We start from the raw sequence: 26886 nt of genomic DNA on the forward strand, positions 1-26886 counted from the left end.
AACCTCTAATCAAAAGTTTAATTTTAATTAACAGCAGCGGCAAAGGGAGGATTTCACTTTACAACACGCAATCTCTAAAATGGCTCACCCCATATTCATCTCCCTAGAATTTTTCAACCTGAAAATGTCCATGTGTAGTTGAAATAGGTAACACATAGGAAGCATTCATTATAAGTATATATTTCTCTTTACAGAGTATTCTTGTGAGGATCTGAAAACCTTGCCAATATCATAAAGGTTCCGGGGGGCAATTGTGCCCATTGCTAAACAGATCCTGAAAACTGCTCACATGTCATGGAGCAAGATATAAACAAACACGTATAACAGTTCAATCTCTATAGTAACCAGTTCATATTTGCGTGTTTTCCACAGATGAGCAAGTCAGTGTGGAACAATCTAAGATATAAGTGATGTGTGGTCATCAAAGCCAGTATGTCCCAGCCAATCAATGTGAATTAACGTGATTGTCATAATGATTTGTGGCCTATGATTTTGTCTGTGACTTTCTCTTGTCGAAGTCCTGTTGAATCTCCTTAGGGAATTCTCCTTTGTTTTTTATAAAACATGGTAAGCAGAATCGTTTGGAGTAGAAGAGGCTGCACTCCTGACAAAACAAAAAGATTTGAATCATTAGTACATAGCTGGTCAGGAACATTTACTGATTACACTGAAAGGAAGACATCCTACCCGCTTTAAAGTTACACAAATGATAAGTTACAAGTATTTCTTTAGGGTCACTTTACTGCAAGTCCAATCTTCAAACTTACTATTATTTTAAAAAGCAACATTCCAACAACCATTATGGGTGTTTTGCCTTCTTTTGGATCAACAGCAAAAACATATGTGAGGAAGGCTAAACTTGATGGACGCAAATCACTTTTCAGCTATGTAACTATGTAACCACTACAGCACAAGGTAATGGATATGCTGACCCTCCACCATTGTAAGTAGTCACTTACCTGGGGTCTGCCGGGCATCGTTCCATGCCTCCACTACTTAAAACAGAGAACCGGAAGCTCCTGCTTAGGCAGACCTAGCTCGTTGGCTGAGAGCGTCCGCAAGAAGTCAAACGGCTCTAAAATGGTTTGACTACTTAGAATGGGAGGCTGGCACAGAACACATACTGTGTTCATTGAACACTAAACTGTGACAAATTAAAACATGTAGGCCAAAAGCTTATTTGGAATTATAGTTTTTTAATTCTACAATTAAATTTAACACAGTGTATGAACCCCTACACGTTTTTTTCTTTTGTGTCCCCTTAACCCCTTAAGGACACATGACGTGTGACATGTCAGGATTCCCTTTTATTCCAGAAGTTTGGTCCTTAAGGGGTTAAACAGAATAAGATGATACAAGATGATAAGATGACCACAGGTAGGTCTGTTAAACCATAGATCTACAACTGATTTATTTTACCAGGTGACTAAAATGATGTGTTAAAAGGCGCTTACAAATGTGTTGTAGTGGTAAAAAACCTTTTTTAGTGATTTTAATTAGCTACTCTTAAGTTATCACTCTAAAGTTATCCTTTAAATAATTTAAAACGTGGGGGGCGGAGCCAAGCAGGCAAGCAGCCCAGACGTGTCTGACCAGAGCTCCCACGTCTGGAGACGGATAATGGGGTATAACGCCGGAACACAACGGCCCACGACCAAGCCAATACGATACCTCTACTCAGGGGGGGCTACCGAATCGATTGGTGCCCCTCATGAACCCCTGCATTGCCAACCTGATGAAACGAGGCTTGCGGCCTACTTGGAACTGAGCCGCAGGGAGACGGCCGCTCCCTGGGGCATTGACGGTACCAGGGACCGCAGCGAAATACTTCCCCCCCCCCCACGACCGGCGGGGGTTATCCCGGTCCCGAGAAAGCAGCTTGACTCACCTATTTCTCCCCACTGCCGCAGCACACACGGACAAGCCACAAAACTCAAGATGGCGGCGGATGGATGTGAGATAGTGACGGCAGAGCAGCAAAAAACACTGGAGCAGCGTCTGGACGACCTGCTCCAGAGATTTTGGCAAAAGCTAGAACTTAAAGCAGCCCAGCACAAGCAAGCACAACGGGGAAGCGCACCTTATGGGGTCAGACCTCGCCGCAGGGAACCCCATCGACTGCAAAGAGCACCAAGCGACACACACAAGGCTGGGCCCGCCATCACCATTATGCGCGCCCTGCCGAGGGGCCCCCAACACCCCCCGAGGGCGAACAAACTGGGCCAGCCACGGAAACCCAAACACCCTCGGAATAAGCAAAAAGCCTACCACCGACGAACACAGAGCACACTGCGAACTGTACTCCAGCGGCAAGATCAGCGGAGACCTGCAAGCCGCACACGCCAACATCATTACCTGAGGGCTTTACTGACCCGCACGCCCGGCACTCGTACTCAGCCACAAACCAAGACACACGCCGGTGAGTTGGGGCACAAGCCGCGGGGAGCAGGGAGGGTGTCCTCGGGCACAGCAACAGCACAGCCAAGTACCCCTACCCCAAATAGCCCGCCTGGGCTGAAGGCCACCAGGGCTAAAGCCCGAAAGCATCCCCCACAGCAGCTGCGGTCACAGCGATATAAATGGCAACGAAACGCCAGACCCCCCAGCACTCCCACAAGAGGAGGAAACTCGGACTCTAGAAGTCACCGGGTTTGTGGCACAGTGATGCCGGCCTACTCACCAGCCTGGGGCTGGAGGATCACCACTTCCTGTACCCACACAGCGGCGGCCCTGGACAGTCCGCCAGCGCGCACCAGCGTTATCCTACCTGGCCAAAGAATGGACTATCCGTTCCAGCATGTCAGTGGCATCGGGTGAAGGTTTGCAGCAGAGAGGACTATGATAACTGCAGCTGAGCTCAGATTACACTCATTACATTCACTTTCATTTATTGTTCTGTTTTCCCCTGTCGATATGCTTTTCCCCATTGCTGTCTCAATACTACTTTTTTCCAGTATAAACCTTGCCAGCCTGTAGTCAGGGCACTGATTATTTGTCTTGTTGCTGCATCACTAAGTATTTGATATTGGTATTTATCTAATTTCATCCTGCAGGGCACTCACAAGCATACTGTATCGCTCTATAATGCCCTACTCACACTAACCGACAGGTTTCGTACCAGTACACGCATACAAAGGATAGGAGCAAAGCCACCTACCTAACCAGCAGACCACAAACATCTGCACACACTTACCGCACACACGGCAAGCCTATATGGGGACACCAGACCAGACCCACATCTCTCACTAGTGCACACCGCAGGGTGGGGGCCATGGCTCCCTAAGCCTGCCGCTAAGCAATGCGACCTAAGCACTTCTACCAAGCACCCAATTATGAGCATATCGTTTAAGCGCAATATGATAGCTGGTATACCTAGCCTAACATACTCATATCTACAGTTTACACGCATTGCCTGAATGTTTACTCTAATGATAAAATGATCACTCTAATGATAAAATGATAAAATCTATGTTTGTGTTGAAGCCTACCAGTGACACCTTTTGTATATGTGTTTGGAATGTGCAGTAATATCTAATGCCACCGAAAATGTATGTTACAGCAGTGTGATTAGTCCAATATGTTGTTAAAATGAGAGGCTTTTTGTAAAACTAATGACACTCCAATGCACTAACTAGGTGGCTTCTAACATGGCCTTCGCAAAGATCTAACGTTCATATACCTTCACTCTATGTTTAAATTTAATTGTTTACGCCTGATAACAATATAAAAAATGTGCTTGATATTCATGTACCCCACATGTTCCACGTGGAAAAGCCTGAGGACTGCTGTTGGGGCACCTCTCGCCTGCTTGTACTATGTATTTGCACGTCAAAAATAAAGAATTGAAAAAAAAAAAAAATAATTTAAAACGTGATAATAGTTTAGATAAATACCTTCTTAAAATCTTATAAAGTGCAATCTCAGCCTTCAAGTTATTGTGCAGATATTTCTAGAAAGAGCCAATCATATAAGGTGCAATTCCAGGACTCAAAAATATTCTTTATATATATATATATATATATATATATATATATATATATACACACACACACACACACTTTATTTTTTTTTTAACACCAAAAAAAGTATGTATATATCACTTCACAAATTATTTAAATTACTTTAAAACCAAGTGCATTCAAAAAATAAACTAACCAATTAGTATCACATTTAAATAATTTACTAAGCACTCCACCATAACAACCTACAAACGTTGATATCAGATTTGATCTGGTATTAGATCTGTTTTGTGTTTTAACAACTCATTGTAATTATGACCCTGAGTACATTATTTATGAATACTGTGCTGACCAACTGAAGGCTTGCACTCAGACTGCACTGGACCCAAAGATGCCAAATGCAGCACCTTGAATACATTACCAATCTGTATGTTATGCTTTATTATTTAAAAGAATATAGACTGGTTATCATATTTACATTCCTAATCAAACAATTAAACAGCTGCTGTCAGTATCAGCGTATTGTGCTTTTAAAATCACTGAACACACATCTAGAAGAAAAACATTTCATTAAAGTTATTATATGTGACATTTTTACTTACCGTTCCAACGCAGACCACCTGCTTACACAGATAACAGTGGGAGCCAAGAATCAGGAATTTTTCTTTGTCAGGAGAGAATGGATCTTTGGCTATGTAAGATTCTTCCAGGAGTCTATAAAATACAAAGTCACATGTAAAACATGATCCCGAAACAATTCCAAACAGTATGTCAAAATGAAAAAAGAAGCAATTTTATTTAACCTGAATGACACAATTAATTGTCCATCAGCATAAATGTTGCCATTTTTGACATTGAGCATACGTTACAGAAACAATGTTTCTGTTCTCCTCTTATTTGCATTGTGTGCCTTGGCAGTCTAGAAGTGAAACAGTTGCAGTTACAATACAATATGTGCAGAGACAGAGGACCTCCTTACACCATAACCTTATAGCTGCAGTTATAATACACTGTGTGCTGGGAGACAGGGGACCTCCTTACACCATTACCTTATAGCTGCAGTTATAATACACTGTGTGCTGGGAGACAGGGGACCTCCTTACACCATAACCTTATAGCTGCAGTTATAATACACTGTGTGCTGGGAGACAGGGGACCTCCTTACACCATAACCTTATAGCTGCAGTTATAATACACTGTGTGCTGGGAGACAGGGGACCTTCTTACACCATAACCTTATAGCTGCAGTTATAATACACTGTGTGCGGGGAGACAGGGGACCTCCTTACACCATAACCTTATAGCTGCAGTTATAATACACTGTGTGCGGGGAGACAGGGGACCTCCTTACACCATAACCTTATAGCTGCAGTTATAATACACTGTGTGCGGGGAGACAGGGGACCTCCTTACACCATAACCTTATAGCTGCAGTTATAATACACTGTGTGCGGAGAGACAGGGGACTTCCTTACACCATAACTTTAAAGCTGCAGTTAGAATACACTGTGTGTGGGGGAGGCAGGGGACTTCCTTACATCATAATTTATGCAACGATTATACGTTTTTATGGTGCTTGGAGTGTCTTTTTAAGGAATATTGTGCTCCAGCAATAGAAGTAATATAAGCATTAATATAAACATTTCAGTGTTCATTTGGGAATGAAAACAAAGCATCGATTTGCTCCCAAAACAATTCAGTTTTTTGCCTCAGACTCTGCATCATGTCACCCTGTTACTGGCTGCCCTTCTCAGTTTTGCTGTTGATACACATGGGCAGCCACTATAATTGTAGTTTATATTTGAAGACATAAGTTTCCTGAATTCATTAAACAATTTAAACAATTTAATTGTAGTGAATTTTGAAAATTGTGCAACTTGGTTATAGTCATAGCTTGGCAATTTTAACTTATACTTTGCAAGTTGGTTTTCAATTCATTAAATTCACTACAAATACATGAAATGACATACTCTGCAAAGCAATGTTATATTTGCACGTTAAATGTGTATACAAAGTTTCTATAGCTACTGATACAGATCAGTTTGATACATGCATTTATGTTATGAAACCAATAAAAATATTCAAAACAAAGTTTCTATAGCCGTGTGTGTGGAGCTAACATACAATGTAATTACTACGTACACAACTGAATGTGCATGTGGTGGCTTCTGGCCAAAGTAAGAATATGGGAGTGATAACTTGCATAGTTGGCATTCGAATATTCCTTTCGGTTGATGAGATTCGTCAAGTTCCATCTGTTAAGATAATATGAAAGCATTAAGGTTATAATATAATTTTTAGTCACAAAGAACACATCTAAGCGCATTTAAAGCGACATTCCACTGCCAAAAGAAAAAACACTGTTTAGTAGATATACCCAAATGCATTTACTTATGCATTTTTTCCACTTGGCAAATATCCAAAAACCGATTGCAAAAGCTGCAAATATCTCGTCCACAGCCTTCCCCTTCTAACCCCACCCAGAATTTCTGTAACTGTCCAATCACAGACTTCCCAATGCAGCTCAATGAGAAGTATTTGCAAGGCAGGTACTCTGAGCAATTGCTGCCTCTTTAGTTTAGCTTCACTGAGCTAACCAAACCAGGAAGTAACAGGACCCGTTGCTGGGAGATACCAACTGCACAGCAATTACAAACAGTAAAACACATTACATATATGGGGGAACACTTAGGGACTCTGTGCCCTTGGAAAACATACATACATGAAACATACATCCCTGGATAGCCCCGGGTCCCAGCTAGGACCCCTGCAAATAGCAGGGCTATCGGATGTACAGAGCCCGAGAAACCATTGTCTAAAGTCTGGGCTCGATGCTCTGTACACCCCCAAAATTAGTTCCACAGCGTTGCTTGGTTTAGTCCGGCAAATTCAAATTGCGCCAATCAGTGCTCAGGGAGGAGAGGGGTTTCGTCGCCCAATCAGGAGAAAGGGTGCGTAACTCCTGTGCACCAATCAGCGCTCAGGGAGTAGAGGGGTTTCGCCGCCAAATCAGGAGAACGGGCGCAAAACCCCGTTGAATGGGCACTCTTTCTCTGATTGGTCGCCTGCACCCCGTAGCGACCAATAAGCACTCACTCATGCCAACCCATCAGGAGAATGGCGCAAACCCAGTTTGAATGGGAGCTCTTTCTCCTGACGTAGCCAGGCCTCGTAGCTCCCAGGAGGGAAAAGCAGTTATTATAGCTCTGTTAGGAGCAGGTAGGGCGATCCCTGACACAGGGACCTAAATAGTGTAGTGCAGGTCAGTTTGTGATACGAATGCTTCGGCATTTGGCTATACGAACCGGCGGCCACCCAGTGGAGAATTCTAAATGTGAAATCAGGGTGGTCCCAGTTCGGGAGGCAAGATAGGACGGTAGTTGGATGGGGAGTTAGGGTCAAGGTTAGGCTTTTTAGAATTGGGGTTACAGTTGCATGTTTGAAGGGCAATGGAAATATGCCAGAGGAGAGAAAGAGAGATTGAGAATTTTAGTTAGAGGTAGAGAAAGAGAAGAAGACAGTATGGATGAGATACAAGGGGATTGGATCTAGGGAGCAGGTGGTGGGGTGGGAGGACTGGAGCAGAGCAGAAACCTCTTCCACTGTAGCGGGTGCGAATGAACATAGAACAGCAGAGGGTGTGAGGTTAGGGGAAGTATTGTAAGGGGAAGAAGAAAGATGAGAGATCTCTTTCCTGATTGTAGAGATCTTGTCAGTGAAATGAGTTGCAAAGTCTGAGGCAGTCAAGTTAGTAGGTGGAGGAGGAACAATAGGGCAGAGTTAAATGTGTGAAATAGTTGTTTGGGTTCGCGGGAGAGTGTGGCTATGAGGGTATTGAAGTAATTTACTTTTGCAGAGGAAAGAGCCAAGCTGTATGAGCACAGCGTAAATTTATAGTGGAGAAAGTCAGATGCAGAGCATATTTGGAGGTATTGAGACAGCTTGGTGTGCCAAGGTTGTTGTTGGGGGCGCTTGCTGCATTTAAATGTAGGAGGTGCCATGATGTCTAGTTGAGAGGAGAGGGTGGAATTGCAGAAGGAGGTTGCAGAGCTATGACAGGTGATGTTTGAGATAGGTAAAAAGAGACTTAGGAGATTAGTGGAAAAATGCTGTAGTTCAAAACATTGGAGGCTTCTGTGAGATTGATGTTCAGACGGTGGTGTCAATTGGGTCTTGGGTATGCCGATGTCAAAAGTCAGCAGATGGTGGTCAGATAGAGGAACAGGAATATTGGAGAGATTAGAGGCGGTACAGAGATTGGTGAAGGCGAGATAAAGAGTGTTTCCCGCTGTATGGGTTGCTAAATTGGACCATTGCTTGAGGCCAAAGGTTACAGAGAGCAGATGAGAGGCATCAGTGCAGTTGGGGTTGTTGATTGGGATATTGAAATCCGCAAGTATAACGGAAGGAGTGCTAGATGAGATTAAGTGGGGAAGCCATGACGAAAAGTGCTCAATAAATAGCCTAGGATGACCGGGGGGCGGTAGATTACATCAATTCTTAAAGGAGTGGGTTTACATAGGTGGACAGTGTGAACTTCAAAAGAAGAAAAGGATAGGGCAGGGGGAGTTATGATTGGTTGAAAGGTACATTGAGGGGGGGCGTGGCTTGACCGTCGATGGGAATAGACGTGCCTTGCTAGAGCTCCGCAGCCCTATAGCCCAAAAGCTAAAAAAAGCGACCTATTTCTTCGATTTTTTTCCCCTCGAGGTGCTAAGGATGGACAGGAAAGCCCTAAAGAAGCAACCGAGGCGGGCTACCGAGTCCGGGAGCACCGTCCTCGACCTCTTAACGACCAACAGGCCACCCAGGGCCGGGACCCAAGATGGCGGCGGAACTTCTCCACAGGGCTCGCCTCGTGCAGCCCCGGGGACACCCCCTGCAGACCAGGACCTTGTGCTAGCGAAACTCGCGGAGGTCAAGTCATACCTGGCAGGGGAGATCGCACGGGCGGTTACTGTCCTCCAGACCGACATCGGGGCTCTGGGCGAGCGCACGGCACGCTTAGAAGAGCGCATGGATGCCTCGTCCCAGGCCTATAACGACCTAGCCGACAGGGTGAACCATGTCACCAGACATATGGTGGACTCTGAATTGGCGATGGAGGATATGGAGAACCGCTCAAGGAGGAACAACCTCCGGATTCGGGGCATGCCGGAGGAGAAGGGCGAAGACCTGCAGGAGCTCCTTGTAGGCCTTTTCAAGCCACTTATACCGGGGATTCCGGCGGAACACTGGGCCCTAGAACGGGCACACAGAGCGTTGAGAAGACGGAGGCCCGACGCTAATACTCCGAGGGATGTCATAGTCCGCTTTCATTATTTCACAACCAAAGAAGCGGTCATGAAGAGGAGCCGAGATTGCCCACTTAAATATAGGGGCTCTGTCTTGTCACTTTACCAAGACTTGGCGCCCTCTACCCTACAGAGAAGACGGGACTGGAAGCCTATCACGGGGGCCCTGCGGGATGCTGGCCTCAGATACTCCTGGGGATACCCTTTTAAGTTAAATGTCTTTCGAGGCGACCGGCTACATTCCCTACTACCTGGCGGTGATCCTCTTCGTTTCCTCCAGGGCCTGGACGTGCAACCTCCTTCGGATGTTCCAACGGTATCCCCTTATCCGGATGATATATCCCAGCTGAGTCTCGACTGGCAGGTAGCAGGCGCCGCTGCCCACCGGTGACGTCCTCTGGAGCCGTAAGTTGATGTACCCGCTACAACGGAAGGGCCTCCGGGTTGGAGGGGTGAAATCCCTGTCCTAGTTGTTTTTTGGGTGGGGGGGGAGGGGAGAGGGTACGCGTTTAGTGCAGGACGATATTTTGACCCCTTTGGACTGATACGGCCACTTCCAGGGAGTTTTTTTCTCCCGTTTTCTTGTTTTTCTCTTTTTTTGTCGCAGGACAGGAGTCACCCCTTCCTTCTATTGTTTCCCCATGCCCCCCCCCCCCCCCGCATTGTTGAGCTACAACTCCCCTGTGCCATCGGGGGGATCCCCCCACTCCCTCGGCATTTGGGAGGGGTTTTTTTTTTTTTTTTTTTTTCTGGAGGGCGGGGGTGTTGTGTGGGATACCCTTGGCGGACCCTCTTGATTTGGGGCACTGTATGGATAAGCAACTTGGTCAACGGACTGCCCATCTCACCCGGTGAACTGGGGGATATATGCAAAGGTATAAACTCATGGGACATGTCCATGATTGTTCGAGTAACTAATGGGGATAGGCATGTAGATGACGCTTGTATTTAGGTTGGGGTTTGGCTGTATATACGTGCACTTATGATATGCTAATACCACCCTCGGAGTGGGACAGGCTAATTTCAAATGTAGGGGAGGAGCTTAGTATAAAGTTTGGAATGACCGGACATTACGGTACTGAAGCCACTGTACCACCCTCTTTTCCCTTGAAGCCATTCACACCTGGGCACCACCATTCTGACCTCCAGGGAAGGGGGGCCTCATGTCCCACGGATCTCCCCCCGCCAGACTGAAACCTGGGTTATGGGGATGCATATGGGGAGGGTAGATGTCATTAAGCGTGAACTTCAGGTGTTATCCACACTGTTAGAGGCCCTCACCGCCCCACTAGACTTTCCTGAGAGGGGGGGGGGGGGTTGACACATCCCTACCCATATACCCGGACACTGCGGCCTTCCAGTCTTATAGATCTATGAGGGCTCTGCCTGATTTTAGAGGTTGCCCACTCCTCCTCCCCACACTCGACACTCACGACCATAGAACCTACCGTACGCGACCAGATATGGGACATGTTGATTAATGACTCAGCAGCACTGACATGGCACAAACGTAGTTATTTGTAACACAGGGTATTAATACATTAGGTAGGATATCTTCACCTGCTATATTTTGTATGTTTATATCTTGGTTCCGTACACGCATGGGGGGTGGTGGGAGGGGAGATCCGGGCTACAGGGGGTCCAGTGAGGGGTCATCGGCTTGCAGAGGCCTGTACTCAGTGCCGGGGTTGACCCTTAGAAGCTTCCCCACAACCCCCCACCACAAAGTGGGGAAAAAAAAAAAAAAAGAAAGGAGAGAGGGAGAGTAAAATATGTAAACGAAAAATACAAAAAATACAAAAAAAAAAAATAAATAAATAAAAAAAAAAAAAAAAAGAACCAACATACTATAACCAATCTCTCCTGCCAAACAGTGCAATTTAATATTAAGGATGCGCAACGGAGTGAGAGATCTCCTGTTATGTCCCTACCCAAGTGTGGGGGTTTCCATTATTTCCATTATTTACATTCCGTTGTTTAAGTTCTGCTATTTGAGTTCCACTTCTTAGTTCTCGCTTTTTCTGAGAGGCCAGATGGCCCCCGGTGTTACCGACGTAACACTATGATTTAACCCGAAGATCTATGGTCCAATAGGTAGTTAACTGGGCATAAGGGTGTAGGAGCCTGGGTTCCACTGTTCCTTCCGACGTTGACCGTGGCTGGGAAGTGGGCTCGTAGCCCCCACCCTGTTCTGGCAGGCGGTAAGTCCAGAATCCTATGGCAATGGACTCGGTCCAGATGCCACCTCTTACTTATTCTCATTCCCACTCTTTTTCTTCTACTTTTCTTTCCTTTTACTTTTCTCCTTCTATACCTCACTCTGAGGGGATGGGGGGGATGGAATGGGGGCCCCACTGAGACATTGGGAGTGCGGAAGAAGGGGTACCGGACGCATACCCCAAATGCCATCTCTGTCTCCACTTTCGTAACACGCATAGATATTACCTTTCGCGATGGGGATTAAGATAATTTCTCTAAACGCTAAAGGCCTAAACGCCCCTAAGAAACGCCGCCTCCTCTTTAAGGAATTGAAAAGAATGAACGCGGACATAGCTTTCATACAAGAGACCCATCTTCCCAAGCAGGCGCGGTTTCAACTGCGGGACCAAACGTACTTTGGCACATATGAAGCTCGAACACTACGAAAACGTAATGGTGTAGCTATTCTGATCAGACGCAGCTGCCCCTTTCACGTTACAGCCCACGAAGTAGACCCAGAAGGCCGCTATGTTGCGGTCTCCGGCACTTTACACTCCCACACTGTGCATCTTCTGAATATTTATGCTCCAAATACGCCGGATGTCGACTACTGGACAGAACTACGAGATAAGATACTGGGTTTGCCGCATGGCATGATTTACGTAGGGGGAGACTTTAACGCTACTCCTTGCCCAGCTGCTGACAGGAGCTCGAGAGGAGGACCACGTTCACAAGGACGCGGCGGTCAGGACCGCCTTCTTAAGCAATTCATGGATGATACCAGCCTAATAGATGTGTGGCGAGCCCACCACCCAGATACTAAGGGCTACTCGTTCTACTCCGCTCCTCACGGTACTTATTCTCGGATAGATCTCTTTCTGACTAATGGAAGCGGAATGGCACGCGTTGTTGAGTCAACAGTGGGGGATATTTCGTGGTCTGACCACGCCGACGTATCTATAAGTCTGGGGAACCTGTGTATAGCCTCGCCGTGGACGTGGAAACTGAACGCATCCCTCCTGAGGGACCCCTTAATCGCGGAACAGATAAGGACGGAGCTCACGACATATTTTGCCACGAATGACACCCCTGAAGTAAGCCCCAGCACGGTATGGGCTGCACATAAAGCGGTAATACGAGGTATCCTAATTAAACTGGCCACAAGGAAGAAACGGCTGAAACACCAACAGTTGGAAACTCTGTTGAACCGATTACGCGCATTAGAACAGAAACACCAGTCCGCGCCTGACGGAGACTCGCTCGCACGGCTCACCTCGGTACGAAGGTCTATCCGAACGTTATTGCTAGACGACACGGCTAAATCCATGACCTGGACCAGACGCACATATTTTGAAAGCGCGAACAAGATGGACACTTTCCTGGCCAGAACGCTACGACCTAGGACCCACAGGCCACATATAGCGTCTATTAGATGCTCGGACGGTAAGACGACGTCCAAACCCAGCGAAATAGCCGGAGTCTTCAAGGACTTCTACAAACAACTTTACAACCACACACCTGAGAATGACTCGTCAGAGCTTGAAGAGGAACGGAACATCCTTGCTTACCTCAACGGCTTAGGGATGACCAAGCTGAGCAGGGAAGCGGCGTCTGGCCTGGCCGCAGAGATTACGGAGGAAGAGGTGAACAGGGCCATTTCCAGCCTGAAAAGCAATAAGGCACCTGGACCCGATGGCTTTGATGGGACCTACTACAAAGCCTTTCGGGAGGAATTGACCCCATATCTGGTTCGCCTATTCGCAGATTTGCGGGGCGGAGGACACTTGACCTCTGACATGACCCTGGCCACGATAATTCTATTGCCCAAACCGAACAAAGACCCCCTCTGTCCTGAAAATTTTAGACCCATATCACTGATCAACCATGACCTGAAAATCTTGGCTAGGGTACAAGCTGACAGGTTACACCCACTCCTAACCTCACTTATACATGCGGACCAGGTAGGCTTCATACGGGGCAGGCAGCTGTTTGAAAACACCAGAAGGAACATCGACTTAATATGGAAACAAGCTACTGCAGCTGCCCCGACGTTGGTAGTATCTATTGACGCGGAGAAAGCCTTCGACAGAGTTCGATGGCAATTCTTATTTACGGTTATGAAACACCTGGGATTCCCTAGCGAGTATATAGCGATGACAAAAGCGATGTACCACAACGTGAGAGCCCAGATACAGATAACGGGTGCCCCCTTGTCTCCGTTCCGACTATTCAACGGGACGAGGCAGGGATGTCCTCTATCTCCCCTGCTGTTTACGTTGGCTCTGGAGCCTCTGCTGCAGGCCATTCGCAGTAATTCAGGGATCCGGGGGGTGAAAGTAGGCAGCGAGGAATACACCGTCTCAGCATATGCAGACGATATCCTCTTGACGCTAACGAACCCGGAGGACTCGATAGCAACCTTGAGGACAGTGTTGACGGATTATGGGAATTACTCGGGTTATAAGGCCAATATGCAGAAGTCCAGCGCCTTACCAATAGGTATACCAGAGGACACAGTGGGAAGGATACGGGACACACATGAAATCCGGATCGAAAGTGGGTCACTGACCTACTTAGGGATCCATCTGACAGCGGACGTTGGACGGCTATACACTGCCAATTATACCCCCTTGATCCGATCGCTGATCAGCGACCTGGAGAGGTGGGTCGACAAACCAATTTCTTGGATAGGTAGGATAAACGCGGTAAAAATGAACATCCTTCCGCGTATCCTTTTCCTGTTCCAGGCCCTACCAATCCAGGTTGCTAAATCTCAGCTGGCACCGCTACAAAAATCAATTGGAGATTTCATTTGGCATAACAAGAGGCACAGAATATCCAGGCAGGTGCTTTACAGGCGCAAAGATAGAGGCGGACTCGGCCTCCCGAATTTATACTTTTATTACCTGGCTGCACAACTGACGCAGATTGCAATGTGGCACTCACCACCCGCCGAGAGGAGGTGGGTGGACATTGAATCTCTGATGGCTGGATCAGATGTTCCCCAATTTACTATGTGGGCCTCCGCTGACTGCAGACCTATAATACGGACGACATCCCCGGCCGTTCTAAACTCCATCCACATCTGGGACCGTAGTAGATCCAGATATGATCTCGCATCTACACCGTCCCCTCTCACTCCAATATTGCGGAACCGTGATTTTCCCCCGGGAATGGCACCGAGAGATTTTAAACACATAGAGAGGACGGGGTTACAAAGGATCCACCAGTTGTACCCGAATGGAACCATAATTCAGTTCGCAGACCTTCAACAGGGGGCCCATTTGACCCCCGCAGATTTCTTCCGATTCCTTCAAATTCGTGATTATGCCAGGCGGGCCCACGTCAAAGCTGCAGCTATGAAACGGATGACATTCTACGAGACGATGTGCTTGCGCGGAGTAACTCCCAAAGGATCGATCACGCTCCTCTACGCCCACCTAAGCGAAAAGAACAAGGAATGGGGACACTTGCCGTATATAGATAAATGGGAATCTGATCTGGGTGAGGTACTGGAAGGAGTCGAGTGGCAAGAAATCTGGGAAGCAAACACAAAAGCCTCCATTTGCACCACTTTTCAGGAACAGTCGTGGAAGACCATGCTGCGCTGGTACACTACGCCCATACAACTTTACCATATGCACAAAACGGAAACAGACGATTGCTGGAGAGGCTGTGGTGAGCGTGGCACATATCTACATATGTGGTGGGAATGCCCGAAAGTCCGGACCCTTTGGACGACAGTCAAAGACATACTGATGCAGATCTTCGGCAGGCCGTTGCCCCTGGATCCTTGGACATATTTACTTAACCGATCCGCTGAGGGATGGACCAGGAGAGAACAGACGTTAATACACAAAGTGACCCTAAGTGCCCGCAGAGCGATTGCTACAGCATGGTTGTCACCAGAGGGCCCTGATATACAAACAGTGATCCCAAAAATAAAAGATTGCAGATTGATGGATGACCTGACGGCTAGGGTAAAAGGCTCAGTGGAGAAGTTCAAGAAACTCTGGGAACCTTGGGACAATTGCGTTCTAGGTTCAAATAGAGAGGGGGATGGATAGGTCCCTGACCTATGGCCAGGTGCGGGCGGAAGTGGAGGCGGCGTATGGATTGTCGTGCGGTGGGCTCCCCCTTTTCTTTCCCTCCTCCTCCTCCCCTCCATCCTTTACTACTCCCTCTATGCATTCCTCGTAGCTAGCATTCGATCCGTCCTCCTCTTTCCTCTGCTCAGGGGAGGGGTACTCCCACCCCCCCCCCCCACTCACTCTCCTCTCTCTCTTTCCTTTTTTCTCTATCCCTACTCTCCATATGTCTCGTCTTTTTTCCTTTTTCTCCCTAGCCTGATTGACGGGCCGGAAGGTGCAGCGGAGCCATTTGACTTACTTAATTAGCTGACACGGGGCTCCGACGACCCTGTTATCGGGCTTATATAAAATGAAAAACTTTCCTCGATTGAGGGGCGACCCATGAGAGACCCGGGACCGGGTAGTGAAGGGATCTGCCATTATGCCGGACCACGCCTAAGTTTCAACTATATAATGATCGCACACATTGAGATAACCCCTACATAAGCAACACTGGTCAGGAAGCATATACACTGCTAGAGGAACACGTAGGGCAATTGATAGCCCGAGATCGTTGATTTGGGGTAGATTCCTTACAAAGCTGAGAGCAGATGTATTACTCGGACCGATGTCATTACTTGTATTTCCTATTTTGATTTATATTGAGTCTGGCTTCTGCGCAAGCCCTATGTCTATGTTAACCTTGCCTTCAATGTCGAGTATAAAAATAAAGAATTTAAAAAAAAAAAAGAAAGGTACATTGAGGGGAGAGAAGGATGCCTACACCACCTCCTTTACAGTGGAGTCTGTGAGTGTGAGAGCATTGTAACCCACCAAAACATAAAGAGGCAGGAGTAGCGCTATCAGAGGAGAACAGCCAGGTCTCTGTAAGTGCAAGTAGTGTGAGTGAGTTTGAGATGAAAAAGTCGTGTATGGCTGTTGATTTTAAATTACTGCAGACAAAGCAGGCAATCCACTGAATGTTGGTAAGTGAGGATAAAGGGCAGGGTATTGTAATGAGGTTTGTGGAGTTTCTGGTTTTCTTAGTGTGTGTAGAGAAGGTGTAGGGCCTGGATTGGGAGAGACATCACCAGCTGCTAGAAGCAGAAGGAGAGAAAGTGACAGGAGATGTGAATGGGTTTTGTATGCATGGGGTCTAGGATGAGATTGATTGTGGGTAGGAGCGAGAGAGTAGAAAAATGAGTACAAGGCATGAGATGAGAGAATATTGATGCACAAAGTTATTTAGAGTTCTTTTTGTACTCTGTATAAATGCATGTATAGGTCGGTTTTAAAGGTCACCAAACATATACCTCTGGCAATGGCTGTAGTTAAAGGACCACTAAAGACACACAGACCACTTCATCTCATCTTTGTAGAATTCGCCTCATTTTGAAGAAACACACCACTAGTGGCTATTGCACTGACGGCCACTAGAGGCGCTTCCTATGCAGCAACCAAGAAAAACTCATCCATGAGAACATTGAAAATCATCAAATGCAGCTCATAGGAAAGCAATGACCAATATTTTCCTATGAAAAGCATTTGATTGTATGAGTGCAGCTCACACATTGCATGTGCATCAGGTTCCAATGCTCCTTTATGACGAAGGGAGGCAGAAAGGGACTACTCTAAATAGTGAAAAGTGCGCTATAGTGTTAGGAAAACAGGTTTTTATTCCTAATGATATAGTAAAATTTACTTCTAAAGTTTTACGTTTGTTTTCCTTTTAAACTATGTAATAAAAGCAATAAGGGGGTAGAGATTGACAGTCAGCTGCGTGTCAATGAAATGGTTGTGTTCTTACGCAGGGATTCCAAAGACACAAGAATGTCCTTTTTTGGTATTAGTGAGGCAATGGTGACAATGGTTTCTGGGAATGTCAGTGGAGGTTGGATATAAGAGGAATATATAGCAAGAGCGAGGGGGGAGTTGAAGGTGGGCTTTATATATACACACACTCTATATGGATAAAAGTATTGGGACACAACTCTTAATTATAGAATTTGGGGGTTTCAATCAGACCCATTGTCACAGGTGACTTAACCATATTACTAACATGCAGTCAAACTTGACACTCAAGAAATCCCTAGCCAATTCAGGTATATCAAGTGTTCCAGCTCAAGCACACCTGGTGAAACAAATGAAACCCTTAATTAGTTGCATCAGGTGCGCTTGAGACAACACCTGTTTTTTTATATTTGTGCTGTTTTTCTATCCAGGAAGTTGAATAATTTTGAGACTGGAGAAGTCATTATAATCTGCATTTTCAGTTGAATTTGGGGAAAACACTTGAAGCACTCGTTGCTTGAGTTAATTCAAATTGTTTTTGTTTTATTTGTTCATTGCAAACAACTGAAAGTCTACATTTTGACAATAAACCTGATTTTCAATAAGGGTTAAATAATTTTGATTACAACTGTAATTATTAGTATATTATACACTAGAAATTGTGTCAACATTTTAGTCCTCTATGGGACTTTTTTTTAAGACCATCTTCTCAAGACTGTCTTGAGAAAAGTCCTTTAGAGGACTGAAACGTCGACACAATTTCTAGTGTATAATTGCACAATAAAACTTCAAGATTTATCTACAAAGTCCTGTGCGTGCACCTTCCTTGATACTTCTATTTTGGCATAAGTGATTTGCACTCCCAGGCAAAGACAAGACTGGGAGAGTGAGTACTGGAGCCATGTGCACACAGTCTAATAATAACTAATATAACATACTAATAATTACAGTTGTAATCAAAATTATTCAACCCTTATTGAAAATCAGGTTTATTGTCAAAATTATATGATACTTTAACGGTGTCCTTGGCTAAATGTATTATGGCCGGGTGCCAGTCCTCAAAATAATAATAATGTAAAGTTGAAGTAATGAAAAAGGGATGCACTCACGGTCTTGTAGAGAAATGTGAACTTCTTTATTGAAGGTCCAGGGATCAACGTTTCAGTCCCTAATCGAGGCTTTCATCAGGATCAGGATGATCCTAATAAATCTAATATTTCAGTGGATTCACCTGTTTCAGATTACATATAGAAAAACACTACGTAACAAATAATATATTAGAGTAGAAAAACTATATATAGATTTATTTTTTAAAAGTGCAAGAATTCAAAAAGAATTTGAAATTTTAAGCCAAAAATGGGTGAACTGAAAACAAAGCTGATATAGAGAGTTTCCAATTTAGCTATTGCGGCCTAAATTCTAAAATTGATAGTTAAGTAAATAAACATGTTAAAATCTCCATAACAAACAAAGGCACTTTTGTATATAAAGCATTGTGCTTTCTGTAGGAGGTTGGAAAAATCTAGCGTTAATGAGACCTAGATTGTAACTACTCTATTTTACCTGTCACTTGTGAAATTTTAGTTTTTGTTTCTCATTTTTAAATTAAAAAGGAAGAAAATTCTCCCACAAAATACAAAGGATTATAATGCAGAGCAACAATACAGCCATCCCAAAGTCAATAATTCCTCTTTAAGGCAATGCACCTGAAAAATGAATGCACAATGTTCTTCTGGTCTCCAGATCTTGAGATACTTCTAGAGAGAAAGGCTTGATACTTTCTGTAACCTGCACATTCAGAATGAATCTCTCATGATCCTGAAATGGAAATAAAGCCCTTAGAGATTCTTCAAAATATTCAGAAAGGTGGCATTGATTCACACAAATTACTGATTTCTTCTTACCAGATTGGACTATCTTCAGTCCTAACAGATTGTCATCCCTGCCGTGTTCACGAATTACCATATATGAGGCTATTTAGTCTGCCATGTTCACTATTGTGTTTTTCACTAGCCTGGGCAATCATATGATTTTGGTAAAGACACATTGACAGCTCCTGGTTGTAAATCGATGGCAAATATTGATGTGAATCTAAGTTTTACATTTGTGAAAAAAATTGCCTGAAAATAGCCTGGTCGTAGTGGAAAACAAAAAAAAGCCATATTTGGCACCAGAAATAAAAACATTGAATGACTAACAAAATGCTTTAAAGGACCAGTTAAGGCAGCCAGACCACTTCTGGGTGCAGTGGCCTTTTACTTTTAACACTACAATGTAAAAACATGCCATTTTGTAGAAACAGCAATGTTTCACTGCAGGGTTAAGTCAATACGGCTGTCTTCCTGGTCACCTCTAGAGGCGCATCCTGTGAGAACAAAGTTCTCAAAAATGCTGCTCCTTCCTACGGAGGACATTGGCATTCATAGTGATCACTCATATTGTGCATTACTTTTGTCATATCAAAAATCATTGGCTTATCCAGATCAGTTTTACTTAGAAACTCCAGTTTGCAATGCAATTCTTTTTTGTCATCTTCTTTCCTGCATATACCTTCTAATGTCTTTAATAACATATAGTTTGTCGGCCACGGAATATTATTTAGAAGCCTTGGAAAACAAGTATTAAATGCACAAATAACACCAATCTTGACTACTTGCAAAACAAAGATATCTTGACAGAGGGATATAACGGATGCCAGAAGCCATGCCATTGAAGTGTGATGACCATATGACAGACCATACAGAATTATTAAACATGATGTCACAATTGATATTGTAAAAACTAAAGTCCAAGCTATGTGAAGACTCCACAGAGAGCAAGCAAGTTTAAACTTTGTACATTGACTCGCAAAGAACTGGGATCTACTTTTTCTAGGAGAATCAGATTTAGATTGTGGAGCCATACTTTCTTCAGTTACATTTTCCTTAGCCAAAGTTTGGGGCGTTAAATTATTATTTTGTATACTCTGAAACCTGCCAGATTTAGGAGAGTTTAAAAGGGGAGAAGGTGAATCTAAATCGGAAGGTATTGACTCTTTTGTGGCAATATCTCCTTCTTGGTTCCCCATTTTTGGTAAGTGATCATTGAAATGTTCTTTCCCTGCGGTTTGTGGAGTATGAGAACCGCCAAGCTGTGTTGTGTTGTGCAAGTTGTCACCTGAAAGGTACTGTTGCTCTGCAGGAAGCGTTGAGGTCCCTTTGAACTTAAACAATAAGCGTACAAGAAATTGAAGTGGAAACATAACAACAGCACTCTCAATTCCCACGACAACCGATCGAATAGGTGGTGAAGATGCTCGAGTCTTACTTGCACTAAAAAATGCAATATTTACTAGTAAAGCACATAAAAGGGCCACCAAGCAACAAGATAGCCTTTCAACTCTACGGAAAGAACTTGGTAAAAAAGTGACAAAAATTGATGACCATAAGTGTTGTTCAATCAAACTCCAAGATATATTGATAAGGAAATATTCCTTCTTTGAGAGTGGAGAATTTGCAGCTTTGGGGAAAAAATGCATATCCAAACGCCCATCTTTCTTATTAATATCAAGCCATTTTCGACACAGAAAATGCCACACTTGTTTGGAACGTACATTCTCTATTTTTATTCTGCTTAAGTACCAACCAGGAGATTTCCCATAATTATTATGCCATATTCTGATGCAACAAATCTCTCCTAAGGAGCATCTAGTAGTTATCAAAAAGGTACATAAACCTCCTCTTGAGAAGACATTGAACAGTGGACATTTTAAATGAAGTATCTTACTGGTACTTTCGAAACCAATGATTTTCAAAAATACATCTGCTGATGTCCCAGACCATAAGCGACTCCCAGTGTACAGGGTAACCAAATAACATTCTGGATGGTAAGGATCATTGACTGGACAGAAAATAAGTTTGCTTTTGTACATCATGTCAATATTGTCCCATTTTCTTGTCAAGATGACAAGCACTGCGTAAATGACCCATATAGTGAGAACAGTAATAAGTGTCACAAAATTTCTGGTAACCTCCCGTAAATTCATTTTTGTGAGATCTACAGGATTAGGAAGGACAAATACTTTAGCTGAAAAAAATACGTGTTTTTTCTTAAGGAAGCTGGCACTTCGGCTTTCACCCTTATTCAATTTTCCACAAGCGCAATGTATTCTTTTATTATTTGTAAGTGGGCCTACTTTGCATTTGGTGTCACGCCAAGAATTTCCTTCTTCAAAGTCCACACATGCCACATTAAAAATAGAGGCACTCAGTAAAACCACCTTCTTCCAAACTTTGTAGTCAGTAGTCAGTTCTACTGAAAGATTAACAATGGGTGAGCTCTTTGGTATAGATTGAGTAGGAATGCGAATGATTTTTGGATTCCAGTTCCTTAAGTTATTTGATTTTAATTGTGCCTTTTCTGCATTTGGGATTCGGTCAAATGCAACAGGTGGGTTATTTGTTATATTTTCCCCAACATAAAATGAAATCTTAAATACTATGTCTTTTGTATAAAAAAATTGTAAAAACCATTCTGCTTTCAAGTTGAGATCAAGTTCGAAGTAAAATGCCCCACTTGAGATTTTTTCATCATCTGGTGCCAAAAATACGTCAAAAACAGGCACTTTCGCTTTTCTTTCTAGAATTATATCTATTGTTTCTGGAATTATATTAATCACACGTTCGTTTTCTACGGTAGTTGCCATGTAGTAACCAACTACTATTGTGTCAATTTCTCTTCTATACTTCAACCAAGGCAACGGGTCCGTTTTAAATTCATAAAAGACAGATACCACTACAGCATCAACAGGCAAAACAGATACATTTTGCAATGTTGGATAAAAACAGGTTATGCAGTCTGTCTTCTTGAAATAGGAGTCTACAAGATCCCATTTTTCCACTTTCTTCAAGCTGACGTTAAACTGTTGTGTTTGCATAAAAGTGTCAATTTCTCCAGGGACTTTGCCTTCTGATACAATGTCGGTTGTAGTTTCTATAGCAGACAAGCTTTTCTGTAGAACTTCAACTGTATCAGATGACACGTCAGTAGTCATTTTAGTAATATGTAAAAGTGATGCACTCATTATATTGGATACTGATGTCAGAATACCACTGCTTAACATCTCGCTCTCTACAGAACCAAGAATTTCTTTGCGGTAAGTCAATAGAGAGTTGGTAGCTTCCACCAGCTTATCGACTGCAATTTGCTGAGACTTAAGAGTGACTTCCTTTTCCACCTGAGTGAGGTCACTAATACTTGCAATTATCTGGTTTACACCCATAACATTTGTGATCTGTATAGTAGATGACATGTTCAAAAGTCTCTCTCGTAGTTGGGATTGTGTGTCTTTAAGGAAAGCAGAATCTTTTAAATTATTTAAAATGGATGCTATTGCCTGTATATGAAGCCCAGCCTTTATGAAATCTCCTGTTTCAAGAAAGGTATTCATTGGCGAGCTTGGCCCACTGATCAATGAATTAATTTCCCCAAGAATACTTTCTTTTGGTTTACCTTTATCATAGTCTTTAACCGTGGCAGACAAAGCTGTTTGTGTGTATGAATGAAGAGAGTCATACACCTGAACATACAATGCTAACGAATATCCACCACTTGGTACGCCAACGGGGAGTGTAAAAGGATCCATTTCAGAATTGTACCCAAAATAAGCAATTACCCCAAACACATTTTTACGCAAAGAACTAATTTTACTTTTTTCATCCAAAGATGCTATGACTTTATAGCTAAGAGGTAGGTTGCTATCACTAAACCCATTACAATTGACTTTGAATCTAGTTTGCAAAGTAAAACCTACAGAGGGGTTTATATCACACCTACCAGCTTTTGGAGGTGAATTAACAAAAAATAAATATTTGTTTATTGCCGGGGCACCAGTCCAAGTTGTTACCTTTAAAACAATTGTGTACCAAATATCAGCAATATCAACAAATGTTTTGGCTATTATGGACAGGTATGCAATAGATCTGCCAGTCGTTGTCTTAGATGCCCAGTCAAAACCCATCTCTTTTGAACCCTGGTAGAGGGACCATTCATATTGTGGTCGACTGGTTTTGCTGCAATCCAAACACTTTCCTGATAAAGAGAATCGTTCTGTTGGAATTAAAATTTGCCGGCAGTTTTCAATGCACACTAAACTTATAAGTGGTGGGATACCCGGCGAGACAAATACAGTCTGGTCAGAATAACTTGTTTTATCACTTTTGCTAACAACCAAGCGGAAATAGTATTGTTTATTGCCTTGAAGTAATTCAGGCTGGACAGTTTGTAAAATTGCACCTGGATTTAACCAAGCAAGGTTGGTCTGATCTTGATGGCAGACTGTATTTTTACTTGCTTTCATCAAAATATAGTCTGATATTTGTTTTGTACAATACCATGTAAATGACAAGCCTTCTAATGGATCTGGGGAATCTGGATCGGAGGAAGAACTCCCATTTAGAGTCCAGGATTCACCGAAGCCAACTGTCCTAAAATATCCACCAGAAATAACAGCCTTAAGATCACTCTCCTGTACAGCAACAACCACTGAGTCAGTATTCATTTGAAATTCATCTTCATCATCACTTGTTTCAATATCTATGGAGACATTGAATACGTAAAATCCATAGTTCAAAGTAAACTTGGGGATTTCAATACTACTCTGATTTATTGGAGATATCTGAGGCAGATTTAAGTAATCATCCCACACAGGTATTGAGGAGTCACTGGTAACTCTATATATTCTCCACAACATTTTTATCCCTTCATAAGCAGGACAGTTTAACTGTATGGACACAAAAATGGACAAGTGTGAACCTTTTGTTGTTACAATATAAGATGGAAACTTTGGTTTTTTGATTTTAAATATGAGGATGATACATGGCACTCTGTAACAATAAATTGTCGTTTCTAATACTTTACTGGCATACAAGCCGACATTTGTTTTTAAAACGACAGGCTTTAAGCCACTTTTGGTAAAATTCACTTTGGCTACAAAACCTGTATAGAGTTTCACATCAAATTCCAATTTGGAATTTGGGATGTATGATGCTGCATTAGCAACTGAATCTTGATAGGTGTGTGTGGTATTTCTGAACAAGTATTTTTTCTTAGAACCATATATTTCCAAATTAAAGGTCCATTCACACTGCAAAAGTGCATGTTGTATTGGAATAAACCAGACAATATAAAACATTGTGAACAAAAGTGCAGGGCCACTATTGAAAAAGTAAACGTCTATATCCACATCTGACAGTGATCTGTACAACGTGTTATTTTTGTTTAGATACAAGTGTGCTGAAAGTGTGAATGTCTTTGATTCTATCAATTTAATTTGAAAAAGAAACCTCAGGCTTTCTTGTTGACAAAAAATAAAATGAGTACTAGAACCGGCTTCTACGTCTTCCCGTCTAGAGAAATAATAAAGTCCACTGGCTTCACTGAAATAATACATGTTGTATTGAGCGTCTTTTTTATTTAGGCTCACGTAGCCGAGATTTTTTGTCGTAGTGAGTGAAATAATACTCTTAATCACATCAAATTGACCACTGAGTTGCTTGACTGCACTTTGATTTACCAGAAAATGTAGTCTAATGACTTTGTATCCGGTAGAACTTAAGGGAGGAGAGCAGAACACAGTCTTCACTGCATATTTGTTGACTTTCAGGTCCCACGTCCCTACACTAAATTGTTCTGTGAGCTGGAATGCCACCACTTTGCCAGTTAAAGGTAAAAGAGTCCACGTCAATCTCATATCAGTGGCCTGGCTGAGTTGGTTTGACGTGGCGCTAAAAAGATGGAGCAGGGTCTGCTGTACATCCATGGATATTGTAAGTTCAGCCACAGGTCCACTAGGAATGGCTAGAGATGCCACATACTGACCAGCTTCGTTGTAGTTCACGTTAAATTTATAATTATAGTAACCGGCGCACTTGAGGAGGAGGCCGGCTGGATAATCCGTGTCCTTGAGCTCTGTGTGGTAATTGCTCGGAATAATGACCGGCTGGGCCCCTTTGTAACCGGAGAAGCTATATTTCCATCCCGTGCTTTTCATTTTGGCACACCAGCCAAACAACACCAAGTCGTACTGGTTGATTGGCCCAATTGGCCTGATGATGAAGAACTGGATATCTTGGTTGGCCACGGAGATGGCTAGTTCCTGGTGTACACAGGCGGGCTTGACGCACCACACGGAGGTACACTGCACGGCAACGTTGCTCCCAGCGGGGACGCTGGCCGTTTCCTGGCCTGACCACTGTGACGTGTCTCGGAACCACACCTTGTCCTTGTACCACGCACACGAGGGGGCTGCGCTGGCCCTTTCCTCCGAGGAGAGGGCCGGGGACGGACTATAGGATAGCAGGAGGTTGGCCCTCCATAGACAGGAGGTCCTGATATCGGTGTCCTGGCGGGTGTACACCTTCCCCATGGTGTCTGAGCAGGAGATATCTAAAGGTGGAGGCTTCACTATCTGAGCCACACTCATCAGCAGGACCAGAGCAACCACAAGCAAGCCATGGACAGCCAGGGGCATCCTCCCTCCAAGGGCTACATCTCCTGAGAGCACGTGGCCTCACTACTGGACAGCCGTTCCCCGAACTTTAAAGGCCACGCCCATCGGGGGCGGAGTCATGATGTAGATCTTCCAACCGCCCAGTACATCACCTCAGCCGGCTGTAGCCCCTCCCCCCGGGCAGTGTAACCCTTACAGCCCACGTGGTATTTGTCACCGCCTTACACCGTCACATATCCGCACGGTAACATGCCAGTACACTGCCCATAACAATCATGGCGGCGGGAGCTTCGCGGGCTCACATGTGGGCTGTCTGGCAGAGCAAGGACTTTGATATTTATTAATATTATAATATAACGGACACTCCCCCCCCCCCTTACTCCCAGTATAGCCCCCTTCCCCCCTCAGCCCCCCATACTCTGTATAGCCTCCCCCCATAGTCTCATCAGACCCCCTTACTATCCTCAGACCCCCCCACCATACTCTGTATAGCCCCCCATATAATCCTCAGACCCCCATACTCTGTATAGCCTCCCCCATACCATCCTCAACCCCCCCCCCATCATACTCTGTATAGCCTCCCCCCATAGTCTCATCAGACCCCCATCATACTCTGTATAGCTCCCCCATTATTCTCAGCCCCCTCAAACTCTGTATAGCCTCCCCCATACTATCCTCAGCCCCCCCAATACTTTGCTCAGCCCTCCCTTCCCCGTGGGTATCTACTCAATTTTATCGCACACAGACATAAGCCCCCCCACTTACCAGCTCACTCCTGTCAACCATGCCTCCTGTAACCTCCCCCCCCAGCCATGCCTCCTGTATCCTCCCCCCCCGCCATGCCTCCTGTATCCTCCCCCCCGCCATGCCTCCTGTATCCTCCCCCCCCCCGCCATGCCTCCTGTATCCTCCCCCCCCCGCCATGCCTCCTGTATCCTCCCCCCCCCAGCCATACCTCCTGTATCCTCCCCCCCAGCCATACCTCCTGTATCCTCCCCCCCCCTCCTGTCTGCCATGCCTCCTGTATTCTCCCCCCCTCCCCGACAGCCATGCCTTCTGTATCCTCCCCCTCCTTGTCAGCCATG

The 26886-nt window shown here is 44.3% G+C and overlaps 2 protein-coding genes across 4 annotated transcripts; both read right to left on the reverse strand.

Moving 5' to 3' along the window:
* CDPF1 (cysteine rich DPF motif domain containing 1) lies at positions 1 to 26594 on the reverse strand. Of its 3 annotated transcripts, XM_063445057.1 has the most exons (5): positions 26567 to 26594; positions 19024 to 19131; positions 6102 to 6217; positions 4562 to 4673; positions 1 to 604 (listed from the first exon to the last, which is right to left on the reverse strand). In XM_063445057.1, exons 1-5 carry the CDS (start codon positions 26585 to 26587, stop codon positions 485 to 487), a joined length of 477 nt encoding a protein of 158 aa, XP_063301127.1. In that variant the 5' UTR covers positions 26588 to 26594; the 3' UTR covers positions 1 to 484. The 3 variants fall into 3 exon arrangements, with proteins under 3 accessions (XP_063301127.1, XP_063301129.1, XP_063301128.1); XM_063445059.1 differs by lacking the exon at positions 19024 to 19131 and having other exon boundaries at positions 6102 to 6214; positions 26567 to 26574; XM_063445058.1 differs by lacking the exons at positions 19024 to 19131; positions 26567 to 26594 and adding an exon at positions 18423 to 18544 and having other exon boundaries at positions 6102 to 6214.
* Positions 19643 to 25822, reverse strand: PKDREJ (polycystin family receptor for egg jelly). The gene has a single exon (XM_063449856.1). The coding sequence runs from the start codon at positions 25820 to 25822 to the stop codon at positions 19715 to 19717; it is 6108 nt and encodes a 2035-aa protein (XP_063305926.1). The 3' UTR covers positions 19643 to 19714.
* Positions 26595 to 26886: the final 292 nt, after the last annotated feature.

The sequence above is a fragment of the Pelobates fuscus genome, chromosome 3 (assembly GCF_036172605.1).
Source record: "Pelobates fuscus isolate aPelFus1 chromosome 3, aPelFus1.pri, whole genome shotgun sequence".
In the NCBI taxonomy this organism is placed as follows: domain Eukaryota; kingdom Metazoa; phylum Chordata; class Amphibia; order Anura; family Pelobatidae; genus Pelobates; species Pelobates fuscus.